The 14,013-nt window shown below is 34.1% G+C and overlaps 1 protein-coding gene across 7 annotated transcripts in view; it reads left to right on the plus strand.

Moving 5' to 3' along the window:
- The window catches only part of SSX2IP (SSX family member 2 interacting protein), a 65,863-nt gene that overhangs the window by 34,057 nt on the left and 17,793 nt on the right, over positions 1-14,013 (plus strand). For all 7 annotated transcript variants that reach the window (XM_027873917.1, XM_027873921.1, XM_027873922.1 and 4 more), the window contains 3 exons: positions 1,043-1,178; positions 9,131-9,206; positions 9,299-9,476. In XM_027873917.1, coding sequence (XP_027729718.1) covers positions 1,043-1,178; positions 9,131-9,206; positions 9,299-9,476 — 390 coding nt within the window. The remainder of the gene's footprint in view (positions 1-1,042; positions 1,179-9,130; positions 9,207-9,298; positions 9,477-14,013) is intronic.

Here is a 14,013-nt window from a genome sequence, read left to right on the forward strand (position 1 = left end):
ACACACACACACACACACACACACACACACACACACACACACACACACGCATGCACACAGTAAATAGGTGGTAAATAAGTTAAAACCATGAAATACTTTGAATTAGACAATTTTGTAAAGAACCTCTAGGGTAGTATTTTGGCTTGAGGGTTGTAAGACCTAAATGATGTTCTCATTTTGAAAGTGATTATAGATAGAATATCATCTGTTGTCATAGGAGTCCTTCTCTTGAAATACAAACACTAATGCTGAGCAAGAGTTCTGGATTTTTTTTCCCATATGGGCACTGGATTTATATTAATAATTTGTGAGCTGTGCTTTAGAATTGGGGGAAAAGGTTAGACTATTCATTGTGGAAAGGTCTTAAAAATAGGAAAACTCTGGTCTTTATGTGTGTGTGGGGGGAGGGAATTGTGTAGCTGGAAGGACTTTTTCTGAGTTGATTATTAAAACAATCTAGTATTTTTTAACATTTTTGAATAAATTAAAAAACCTCAAGGATTTGTGATTCATCCAGGTTTTATATGCATATTACATTTCTTCCAGAGCTTATTAGTGGTTTGATGAGTTGCTTTGGACAAAAAACCTCATCACCTAGTGGTGGCACATCATGTCAGTTAATGAGCTCTTTGAACTTTGCTAGGCTGTTCCTTGGACAACGGACATGAAGTCTTTGCCCCTTTGTTTGAAGCCTTCAGTATAATCATATGAAGAACCTTTGAAATTCAGGCAGTCATCTCAGTGCCATAGTGAGGCAGTATTTATTTCAGTTGATAGAAAAAAAGTAAAGCTTACAGCTAGTATGGTGTTTTGCACACAGTAGGTATCTGAATTATTTCTTAAATTGACATAAGATTAATTTTTTAATTCTTTAGATTTGGCCCCTTGCCAGTTAATATAGACTGGTGGGATGAATGAGATAGTCCTCATCCAAAATACCAAGAGACAAAGGCTTTTTACTTTTTCACTTTTGAAGTTATTAATACAAATGCATACATTGTTTAAAGGAACACCTATTTAAAAGCAAATGCCTTTTTTTAAGGTACAAAAATTACAGAATATCATTGCGAGTCGGGCAACTCAGTATAATCATGATATGAAGAGAAAAGAGCGCGAATATAACAAGCTAAAGGAACGTCTTCATCAACTTGTTATGAATAAAAAGGATAAAAAAGCAGGTAAACATCTGACAAATAAGTAGTAAAGAGGTAAAGAAATTGTAATTATTGGGGGGATGTTTTGATTTGAGAAATCAAATATAAGGGACTATACACATTAATTTGGAGTGTTGTGTTTTCATGCTTTATACACTCATGGTTTTAGATGAAGAAAATCCATAAAGTAACTAGATATTGCTTTATGGAAAAGGAGAATTGTCTACTTTGCCTGTAAGCAGCTAATAGTTTATTTTTCTAACGTTGAAGAGGAAGTATACAAACAGCCTTAAAGATAATATAAAACAGTTTGCTCAGAATTCATTTTGGTCAAAGACCATTACAAAACTAATAAGGCAAGGAATAGTTGTGACATGGTTTTCAGAATGTTAGAACAGGGTGAGAGTAAATTAAAGAGTAAAAAAGTATGTAGTATTTTAGAGTTAATTCCATAGGTACTTAAGTGCCTATTGTGTGCCTTTCGTTGGGATAGGTGCTGGGGGAAATAGGAAAATATTTGTCACTTGCCTCAAAGACCTTACAGTTTAGTAGAGGAAAAAATATAATTTGAATGGCTACGTATAAAAGGAGTATTAAGTTCTATGAAATCAGATCACTTCTAGCCTTGAGGAATCAAGGAAGAAATCAAAGTAGATCAAGTGTTGTCGGAACTGTAGTTTTTTTTTTTTTAAATCTATTTAGAAAAATTCTAAAAGCTTTTGTGTTAGGCAATAAACAACCTCTTATAGTATTGGTTTTTTAAAAAAATTTTTTTCCGTTAACATTTATTTTTACTTCATCCCCCTTCTGCCCACATCCCAGTTAAATAACAAACAAAAGAAAAAGAAAACTCTCATAATGAATATACCTAGTCAAGCTAAACAGATTTCTTATTGACCATGTTAAAAAATGTTTGTCTCCTTCATTATGAGTCCATCACCTGGTTATGAGATTCATCTGTAATAGTAGTTTGTTATTTCATAGATCAGATTCCTAAATTCTTTTCAAAAATTTTTTAAATGTTACTGTCATTGTAAAAATGTTGTCCTCCTGTTGCTTACATCACTGTGCATCAGTTTATATGCATCTTCCCAGTTTACTCTGAAACTGCCCATTATTTCATCATTTCTTATGGCACAGTAAATGATATTAAATTATATTCATATAGCATAGTTTATTTAGCCATTCTCCAATAGATGGACACCCCTTTAGTTTCCAGTTTTTTGCCATTGCAAGAAGAGATTCTATAAATATTTTTGTTTATATGAGTCTTTGATCTCTTTGGGGTGTATGCCTAGTTGTGGTATATCTGGGTCAAACTGTATGCACAGTTTAATGACTTTTCGGACATCTTTACAAGTTGTTCTCCAGAATAGCTAGACTAACACGTAGCTCTGCTACAGCCCCTCCAACATTTGTCATTTTCCACTTTTGTCGTCTTAGCCAACTTGATAGGTGTGAGGTAGAATCTCAGATTGCCTTAATTTGAATTTCTCTAATTATTAGTGATTTTGAGCATTTTTTCATGTTGTTAGCTTTTATTTGTTTCTTTTAAAACTTACTTCATATTCTTTAACCATGGCTACTAGTGAATGTCATAAATTTGAATCAACCTTTTATATCTTGGATGTGATATTTTGTGATAGAAACTTTTCACAAAGATTTTTTTCTCCAATTACCTGTTTTCTTTCTGATTTTAACTGCCTTGGTTTTGTTTATGCAAAAAACTTCTTAATAATAACAATAGCTAGTACTTATATAGTACTGGAAGGTTTGCAGAGTGTTTACAAGTAATATCTCATTTTATCCTCTCAACAACCCTTGCAGGTAGATACTATTATTATCTTTGTTTTAGAGATAAGGAATTTTATATAATCATAATGGTGCCTTTCGTGTTCTTTGATCCTATCCCTTGTTTGGCCATGAACTCTTCCCCTATCCACAGCTCAGAAAGATAATTTCTTGCTTGCTCTTCTGCTTTGCTTTTTGAGGTCACTTTTTGTGTCTTAAGTTATGTCTCCATTTGGAATTTATCTTCATCTATGATAGTTCATCTGTACCTAATATCTGCCAGACTGCTTTCCAGGTTTTATAACATTTATTGCCAAATAGTGAATTTTGAGGTTTATTGAACACTATGCTCCTGTGTTCATTTCCTCTATTGTGTAACTAATCTGTTCCACATACTGACTGCTTCTATTTTTTAACTAGTACCCATTTGTTTTAATGATTATTGCTTTATGGTATCATTTGTAATGGAGATCTAGTACTGATGGGTGCTGCTAGGCCCTGTTTGTTCCCATTTTTTTCACAATTGCCCTTGATATTTGTAACAGTTGGTTCCTGCAGATGATTGTTGTTATTTTTCCTAGCTCTGTAAAATAATCCTTTGGTAGTTTGATTGGTTTGGCACTGAATAAGTCAATTAACTCAAGTAGTATTGTCATTTTTGTTATACTGGCTCATCTTGCCCATGAGCAAGTAATATTTCTCCCGTTATTTAGAGTTAGCTTTATTTCTGTAAAGAGTATTCTGTAGTTGGATATGTAGTTTCTGATTGTATCTTGGTAGATGGACTCCCATATATTTTATGTGTTATTTTAATTCAGATTTCTCTCTCTGTTTCTGAATGATTTTTGTTGATAATATACAGTATACTGGTGATTTATGTGGATTTATTATATTCCACAGCTTTTGCTTTTAACTTTATGGATTATATCCTGCAACTTTGAATTTATTGTTTCAATTAATTTTTAGTTGATGCTATAGTTTTAGATAAATTATGCCACTCTGCAAAAAGCTATGGTATTTCCTGTTTGTCTATATTTTATTCTCTCAATTTCTTGTTCTCATCTTATCACTGTTAACTAGCATTTCTAGCAATATGTTGTTAGACAGTAGTTATAATAATAGATATTCTTGCTTTTCTAATTGGAAAGACTTCCAACTTTTCTCATTGTATTAAATAAATTTAATATTTATTCTTGGTTTAAATAATACTACTGTTTGCTTTGTTAAGGAAAATTTATTTCTAACCTCTAAAATGTTTTTAATAGAAACATTGGATTTTGTCAAAAATCTTTTCGGCATCTCTTGAGATATTAATATGATTTATTGTATATTATATTTATATGTTCCTTACATTGAATGAACAACTCCACATTCCTGGTATAAATCCAAACACTCATAGTGTATAATATTGACACTATATTGTTGTAGCCTATTTGCTATTATTTTATATTAAGATTTTGGCATCAATGTTCACTTAGCATATTGGTCTATGGTTTTGTTTCTCTGCTTTGTCTCTCCTTTAGTTATAAAAACCATATTTGTGTCATGTAAAGAAATTTTAAGTGTCTCTTCCCCCCTCCCCATTTTCGCAAACAGTTTATGTAATACTGTGATTACATATTCATTGAATGTTTGATGGAATTTATTTATAAATCCATCTAGTTTGGGAGCTTTTATCTTTGGAAGTTCATTCATGACTTTATTTAATTTCTTTTTCTCATAATGAGTTTTAAATAGTCTATTTTCTTTTGTTAACCTACCATTTTATATTTTTGTAAATATTCATTAATTTATTCTAAGTTAAAAGTTTTGTTGGCATATTATCAGACAAAGTAATTTCTGATAATTTTTTATTTGCTCTTCAATTGTGAATTTTCTGTGTCCGTTTTTTATTTTTCGTTTATTTTTTAAATGATTAACTTTTTATCAATTTTATTAGTTTCTTTTCTAACCAGCTCCTAAACTTATTCACCAATTCATTTTGTTTTGTTTTCATATCTCCTTGATTTTCAGGAATTGTTTATTTTTGAGGGATTTTGATTTCTTGATCTAGTCCTTTTAGTGCATGCCCAACTCATTGATTTACTTTTTCTCCCTTTTGTTGATGGAAGTGTTTATAGATGTATTTTCCACTAAGACTACCTGCATTCTAAGCATTGGTATGTTGTATAATTTGTTCTTTCACACTGTTTTTTTTTCTTTTAGTATTACTTGATATGCAGTTAACTTTGGATTCTTTCATCTTATAATTTTTATTGCATTGTGGTCAGTAAATGATGGGTTCAGTATGTCTACTTTTTTGCATTTGGGTGAGGTTTTTATGCTTCAGTAGATTTCCAGTTTTTGTTAAGGTACAATATATATGGCTGAGAAATATGTAAAATCCTTTCTGTTCTCAATCAGTAATCATCAGAGATCTAAAATTTTTAATTTTTCTAAGGTTGTATTCAGATACCTAATTTCTTATTTATTGTTTTGTTGGATTGTCTAGGTCTAAAGGAGTCCATTTGAGGGTCCATTACTATTACAGTTTTTTACTCTCTAGTTCCACCTATAATTTAATTAGCTTTTTACTTAAGTATTTAGATGCTGTGCTATTTGGTATATGTACATATGGGGGTGTGTGTGTGTGTGTATATATATATATGTATGTATATAGGTATGTGTATATATACACGTTATACCTTATCTGTGGTGCCTATAAAACTAATTCAGTTTTCTTGCTTGTCTCTTTTCATCATGTCTCTTGTGGTAGCCTTGTCTGAAATTGTGTTTGCTACCCCTTTTTTTGAATTCAGCTGAAGCATAATAGATTTTGCTGCTATTCCTCATTTTAACTGTATGAATCTTTTACAGTGTTTTTCAAGTGATTATTAGTTGGTATTATCTTAAAGCTTTTGTGTTATTTCAGATAATTAAAACAGATTAAAGGTAGTAATGGAAAGGCCTCTATCTCCTTTGCTAGATTGGCAAGAAAAGGAGGCACAGATTGAGATAAGCATCTAAATCAACCTTCAGTTATTTCAATGGGCATGGTTTGGAGATTGGTGACCACTATTGGAGCTTGGGATAGTGAATGTTTTGCTTACTTTTTATTGTAATACCCTCTGGGGAAACTTGTATCTAATGTACCTAAAAACATTTTGATAGAATATCGTTAGGGAGATTTAAGGTTGGTTGAATGTGAAATGTACTGGGAACTAATGAAATGTAGTATAGTTCAATTTATTAAACACCTACTGTGTGCACAGCACTGTGATAGATGGCTGTGGATATAAAAATAAAACATCAATGGTAATTAAAAACCAAATCCTTAAAATTCTGTTACTAGCAGAACAGTTTTGATGTTTCTTGCAAAAATATTTCAGGACTATTTTTGAAGATCATACTAACTTGGGCTCTGGTTGGGCAAGGAGAATTTAAATTCTTTGGGGATTACAACTGTCAAAAGTATTTAGGGACAAAATATATTTTTTAGGGAATTGTTTTATAGTTACAGATTTGCAAAGTATGTCTTTACTAGGTCTTTATCTTTGGTTCATAACAAAAGTTTGACCTCTGCTTTAGAAGCATTGTAGTAGCAACATAATCACCTTTATAGTAAGAAAACTGAAAACTTCTAAGTATAATTTTAACTTTAGAGATTTAAATGTTAATTATACAAAGTATTTGTTTAGGAGAGAAGGAAGATGGAAAGATCTAGAAAAAGAAACATGGAACCTGAAGTACTTTCCATAGCTTTGTACCATAGGATCCTAGAATATATACTATCAATATTAATAATATTATCAGTACCATTAATTATTGAATATTAATACTCTTTAATAATAACTAAATAACAGTAGCAGCTAGCATTTCTACAGAGCCTACAATTTGCTAGGCACTATGCTAAGCACTCTACAATATTGTTTCATTTGATCCACACATCAGCCCTGAGAGATAGATGCTGTTAGTGTCTTCACTTCAGAGATGAAGAAAGTGAAGCTGACAGAAGTTAAGTGACTTGCCCAGGGTCACACAGCTAGTAAATGTCTGAGACCAGGTCCAGTACTCTATCCACTGTGCTACCTAGTTGCTTAAATAAATGTATACCATAGGATGTAGAGCTGGAAATCACCTTCAAGATCATCTGTTAAAATTTTTATGGTTATAGTAGCTGATGACTCTTATCAGTTTTGAGATTTTGTGTTCTTTCTACCTAAGTAAGCAGTACATAGTTTGTACTTTGCCTAAGTGTTGAAAGGCTTGAAAACTTTTCCCGTTTATTCATGACTTTGCATTCACATGTACTACATAAAGAAATGAATGTTAATGAGGCAGGATGTTATAAGGAAGTGGCATTGAAGAGGTAAGAGTTAAAATCTCTGTTTTGTAACTTACTAATTGGCAAACCAACCTCTCTGAGGCTCAGTTTTCATCTACAAGGGTAGGGCCTTTTAGATGTTCATTTTCTTGATCAAGCCTAGAACATAGCAGAGATTTTTAAGTGATATCTGTAATTAAAACATTTCAGCCTGACACTCTCCACACTGGGACAAAAAAAAAAGAGGATGGAGAATGCCTGTTTGTCCCTAATATGATATGTTCAGTTGGTTGGTTTATCTTTTGGAATTGATCTGTCAGCATATATATCTAGGATGAATGCTGAGCTGGGACTGAAATTGATGAGAGTAGCCTAGATTTAGATTGTCTTTGGTAAATTGTGTTGTTCTTTAATGATTCCAGATTTCTCCTTGAAACAAGACTGGGTTTTTTTTTAACACCAGTATTCTTCTGTTCTGGTGAGGTTCTGTGGCTGTGAGTCATTGGATACCACATTTTCTGAAAAATTAAAACTTACAGTCACCCAGAGGATAACAGGGGATGTGAGGTGCATAGTGCATGTGTGAGTAGGCTAATGCTTATTCCCAACCAAGATTATCCAAGAAACATGGCATAGAGCATATTACATGATTGATGTACTACTGGAAAAGATGGTGAGCAAGTTATATAGCAAGGACAAGAAACAACTGGTGGGTAGCCGTGTAACTTGGAAAGCTGAAATAGACGTGGAAGAAAGCTCCCTAGCATGCTGGACGGGAACCTCACAATCCTCCGCTCCCATCCCCCATAAACGGGGACATGGACAAAAGGCACAAGGATTAAAGAACCCAGATATATTGTAATTTGTGTTATTGAAAGGAACCCCTACATTGATGAGATCCCCATTCCCTAGCACTTACACTACCTACATTAGGAAGATGAAATAAATGAATCTACGTAAAGGACTTTGTAATGGCAAAGTTTTAAAATCGTAAAGCATCTTTTTTCTCAAAGCTTAGCCATAGGTTTTGGCTTAAACAGTTGGATGTGTATGCTTTGTTTGTAACTTTCTTTTGTCTTGGACCCCCTTGGTAATCTGGTAAAGCCTAGAGACCCCTTTGCAGAATAATGTTTGTAAATGCATGAAATAAAATACATAGGATCTCAAGGGAAACCAGTTACATTGAAATCTTACAAATAGATATTTTTAAAAGTTTATAGACCCCAGATTAAGCATCCCTGGTCTGAGCCCCCTATTATGTGACAGCTGTTCAGATGCTTGAAGTTAGCTCTCATGTATGCCTCCCTAAAAGTTTTCATTTCTCCAGACCCCTCATACGCAGGTCCTCCAACCAAGACTTACACAGGCATGAACTGGAAGCTTTTTGCCAGCTTGGTGTCTCTTTTCTGGACACTGTCTAGTTTGTCACTGCCCTTCCTTTCTTCGGTACACCCAGAACTAAGCAAGGCAAAGCTGAATAGAACTACCACTTCCATAGTGACGGACATTATTATGCCTCAGCATAGCCTAAGATTACATGTATTTTTTTTTAGGGCTGCTATTTGGAATGAAGGACATTTAACACATAAAATAAGTCATAGATACACAAGTTTATATCAAAGCTTTTAAGCTTTATTTTACTTCTGATTGGGCAATAACTTTACCTCAAACTCCCATCCCTCAACATTTCCATTTTATCTTGCCCCATAGTAAGAAGTTCTGAGGGGAAGGAGGTTGGGCTGGCATATGAATCATGTAGTATGAAACCTGATAAAGATTCAGGTTGACCTATAATCCTTTCTTCCTTCCATTAAATGGTATAGATTCTGGTTTCAAAAAGTGTAAAACATGTAACATGTCTTTTCTTTTTCCTTATTGGTAGCTATGGATATTTTAAATTATGTGGGGAGAGCAGATGGAAAGAGAGGTGCCTGGAGAACTGGCAAAACTGAAGCTAGGTAACATTTACTTAAAATTTTCAAATTTATGTATTTAAATTCAAATTCCTTTTTATAGTATATTTCATGCTGACTGCATCTCTCTCTCCCAGGAATGAAGATGAAATGTATAAAGTTCTGTTGAGTGACTATGAACAACGCCAGAAGCAAATTCTATTGGAAAATGCTGAACTCAAGAAAGTCCTTCAGCAAATGAAAAAGGAAATGATTTCTCTTCTGACACCACAAAAGCAAAAACCTAAAGAAAAAACTGAGGACATTCCTGGGACTGTAAGTATTTATTTAGTTTTTCTTATATCGTACTAAGCATCATCTTCCTATATTGCTGGTATCACACCTCTTGCTCCTTTGTTGATTTCCTCCTCTTTTCTGCTAAGCATGGATGAGAGTGGATGCCCAGAAATAGGAAAGTTAGGTGGGATCATTTTGGGAAAGAGTGTAACTAACTCCATCCTGGGCATGTCTGTATTATTGTCAGCAACCTCTTAATTGGTCTCCACTCCTTTCCGCCTTTATAATCCATCCTTTAGACCACTCATATAAGTCTAATCATGTGACTGTCACCAAAAATCTGTGGTTGCCATTGCTTGCAAGAAGAATTACAAATTCTGCAACCTGATATTTAAGGCTTCTGTAGGTCTAACTCAGTCCTATATTTTCAGTCTTATTTCACATTATTCCCTTTCACACTTTGTTACATTATGGACATACTGGGGCTTTCTCAACCCCATGCATTTGTGCACATTGTTTCCTATTGCTCAAATGGATTATTTCCACATTGACCTGTTGATTTTTTTTTTATTTAGGTGGTAAAGTGGATAGAGCACTGGGCCTGGAGTCAGGAACAACCTGAGTTCAAATCTAGCCTCAGACATTTACTAGTTGTGAGCGCTGGTAAAGTCACTTAATCTCTGTTTACTTCAGTTTTCTCAACTATAAAATGGGGATAATAATAGTAGCTACCTCCCAGGGTTATTGTTGAGGATCAAATGAGATAACATTTTTAAAGCTTTTAGCATAGTGCCAGGCACAAAGTAGGTGCTTAATAAATGCTTATTTCCTTTCCTTCCTTCTGTCTCTTCAATTTCTTCCATGAAAGGTCTGTGCTAATTTTTTCCCTCTATCCTATCTACAAATAATCCTGCCTTCCCTCAACCTCGTGTCTGTGTTTGATATATCATAAGCACTTGCCCCATTCTAGCCTATATTTTATTTTTTTAAAAATATATGCCTACTAAATGTATTAGGTCCCAGTGGGTAGAGACTATTGCTTATATCCTCAGTGCTTCACACAGCTCTTTGTAATATGTCGTGGAAAAAAAATAACCTGTCGTTTAAATATCAAGTATTTATTAAGTACCTGCTGTGTGCCAGGTGCTATGCTAGGCACAGAGGATATAAAGACAAGAAGTTAAACGGTCCTTTTCTCAAGGATCTTAGATTCTATTGGGAGAGATAACATGTACATATATGTGTTACAGAATTATAGAGAATAAATTTAAAATAAATACAAGGTCATTAGGGAAGATACTAGGAGTTAGGGGATAGAGATTAGGACAAGTTTTATATAGAGGGTGATTCTTAAGCTGCATTCTTGAAATTGAAGGACTTTATAAGGTGGAGATAAGAAAGTGCATTGTAAGCGTGTTGGACAGTCAGGGCAAAAAAAGAGGGGAAAGATGAAGGGTCATTTTATGTGCAACATTGAGGATGAAGGTATGGGTAGATGTCACAATGCACGGAAAGCTAAAATGTATCTGAAGACTGGAAAGGTAGGAAGGGACCAGTTTTGTGAAGAGATTAAGATGCCAAATAGTAGTATATGTTTGATCATAGAGGCTGTAGAGGGCCACTAGAGTTTGCTTAAGCTGGGAGGAAGGCAAGATGTGTTGCTTAATCGGAACCTAAGGAAAATCACTTTGGTAGCTACATAGAGGGTGAATTGGAGTAGGGAAAGGCTTTGAGGTAAGGAGACAAAATAGTTGTATTTGTAATATTCCAGGCTAGAGGTGATGGCGGCTCAATGAGTAGAGAATAGGAGACACATTTGAGTGTTGTTGTAGAGAAAGAAATGAGATTTGGCACCTGATTGGATATATAGGATGAGGAACAGTGAGGAATTGATGACATCAAGTTAATAAACCTGGGTGACTGAAGGCTGGTTGATGCCCTTGGACAATACGAAGGAAGTTTAAAAGAGGAGTGCATTTGGTGTGAAATAGGAGTTCTGTTTCAGACATGGTGAATTTGATGACGATAGTATATCCAGTTCAGAATGTCCAATGGGGGCAATTTTTAATTCAGAATTGGAGCTTCACCGAAAGAGAATAGGGCTGGATGTGTAGGTTTGGGAGTCATCTGCATAGAGATAGTAATTGAATCTGTGGGAGCTGATGAGGTCATCAGGTGAAAAAGACCCGTCTCTGAGGTAGGTGTTAAGAATTGTGGAGCAAAACAAAACAAAAATTACTTGGTTTGAGTGGACTTGGAAGAGAAATGTATTTGTCAAAGATTTTTAAACATTTGGAGTTCATTGTTCATATTATTTTAGTCTCCTACTTGAAATGATTTTTATTGTTTGTTTCAAGGTTAGCTGCATGCAGAAACATACTATATACACAATAATACTATTAACATCTTTCATCTAAGAATCTCAATTTTATAACTTTCTTTAAAAATCTTTGGGGTGAGTTTTATACTTCTCTAAGCATTTTTGTAGATGCATAATCTCATTTTGGTCTGATGTAGTCTTGTAAGATAGGTACTGCTTGATTTTAGTATTATCCCCATTTATAGGGGAGGGAATAGAAACACCAGAGGTACCAGCTAGTTAGTGATAGGACTAGCGCTGAAATTTACTGCTTTACTTGACTCCTAATTCAGTGTTCTCTCCATGAAATAATTTTGTTCAGTAGTATATGGTCTTTACCCAATAAAGGTTATTCTTCATTTAAAAAAAATAAATGTTAGAAACCTAATATTGTACATTAATACAACCAAACTTGCTTAAATAACTTTTCAGATTAATAATTGCAAAGATTCTTGTAAGTGCTGACTTCTTTGGTATAAAAGAAAAATAAAAAGGCTTTTAGAAAGAAATTTTAAGTTTCTTTTTGCTTTTAATACCAGTTATTTTCCCTTAACTGCTACCATCTCCACTGAACCCTTTCTTCTAACAAACATTTAAGCAAAGCCAGATGACACAGCAGTGGATTCTAACAGTAAACACTGTATGCATAGTTATCCCTGTGTTGTATCCCACCCTCTTCTGAGAGGAGAAAGTAATAATTTCATTCCATTAGGAGGATCATAGACCCAGAGCTGGAAAGGAGTTACTGAGTCTGACTCTTTCATTTTACACATGAAGAAGCTGAAGGTCAGAAGGGTTTAAATGACTTGCCCACAATAGTATAGACAGTAAGAGCCTGAGCTGTGGGAATCAAGTTCAGGTCCTATAACCCTCAAGTTCACTGATTGCTCTTTTCACCATGGAACATTCCTGTTTGCTTCCTTCTTCATTGGCGTGATAGATCTATTCCCCAATTATGGATCAATTACTTTGTTTCCAGATTTTGCTGTCACAGTAAATGCTGTTATTAACAGGGGACCTTCTCTCTGCCCCCACTTTCTATCTCTGATCTTTTAGGGGCATATACTAAGTAGGATTTCTGGGTTAAAAAGTTTGAACAGTTAAGTGACATACGATTTTTTAGAATGGTTGGACTAATTCATAGGTCTGCCAACAAAGTATTATTGATTTCGTCTTCTCACAGATGTTTTAACATTGATTCTTTTCATTTTTAATACCTTTGCCAGTTTACTTGTTGTGAGATGAAAGCTCCGTTGTTTTAATTGCACTTCTCTTACTAGTGAGACGGAGCAAACTTTCATATGATTGTCGATCATTTCCATATCTGTCAGTTCCCCATTTGTCTTAGATTTAAACTTTTATCAGAGCTAATGAAAGATTTTTTTCACATTCACTTGTTTCTCTTCTACATTGAGTCTATTTATGCAGAAACTCTTTTAATGTGACCAAAATTATTTTTCTTTTGGGATCTCTGGATTTCATTTGGTTACAAATTCATCTCCTGCTTTTTGTAGGCATTTCATTCTCTTTTGTTCTAGTTTTTAAAAATGTCTTTTATATTTGAGATGTGTATAATTTTGGAGCTTCCTGTATGTACATGGAGTAAGATGTTAGTCAATTCAAATTTCTGGCAAGCTTCCATCCAGTGTAGTTTTCCCAACAGCCCAGCTTGAATAGGGAGTTCTTGCCCCCTTTATTTGGTGTTCCTAGGTTTGTCAAACCCTGGGTTGTTATATTCACTTATTTCTGGGAGTTACTTTCCACCTTGTTCCACAGGTTGTTTATATGTTGTAATTAGTATCAAATAGTCTTGAATATTACTTCTTGATGATGCTGTTGGCCTTTCCACTACCTTATTTTTGTTGATTGCTGCCGTTGAGATTCAAGACTTCTTTTGTACTTTTAAATGAACTTTGTTACTTTATTTCTGTAAAGCAGTCTCCCTTGGCAGGTTGGTATAGCACTCAATCTCAAAATTAATTTAGGTATCATAGTTATTTTTATTATACTGGCGTGATTTTATCATAACACAAATGACTCTCTAATTATTTGTTTATTTCTATGAAGACCGCCTTTCATTTGTGTTAAAGTCTTGAGTATGTGTGTGTTTAGGTAGCTATTAATCACCTGTGTATATGTATTTACACAGCTCTTAATTATTTCTATGACCCACTCTTTCTTCAGGATGTCCTCATCCTCTTCATTTAGATCTGTGTC

This window comes from Vombatus ursinus, unplaced genomic scaffold (assembly GCF_900497805.2).
Source record: "Vombatus ursinus unplaced genomic scaffold, bare-nosed wombat genome assembly UNPS02014803.1, whole genome shotgun sequence".
Lineage (NCBI taxonomy): Eukaryota > Metazoa > Chordata > Mammalia > Diprotodontia > Vombatidae > Vombatus > Vombatus ursinus.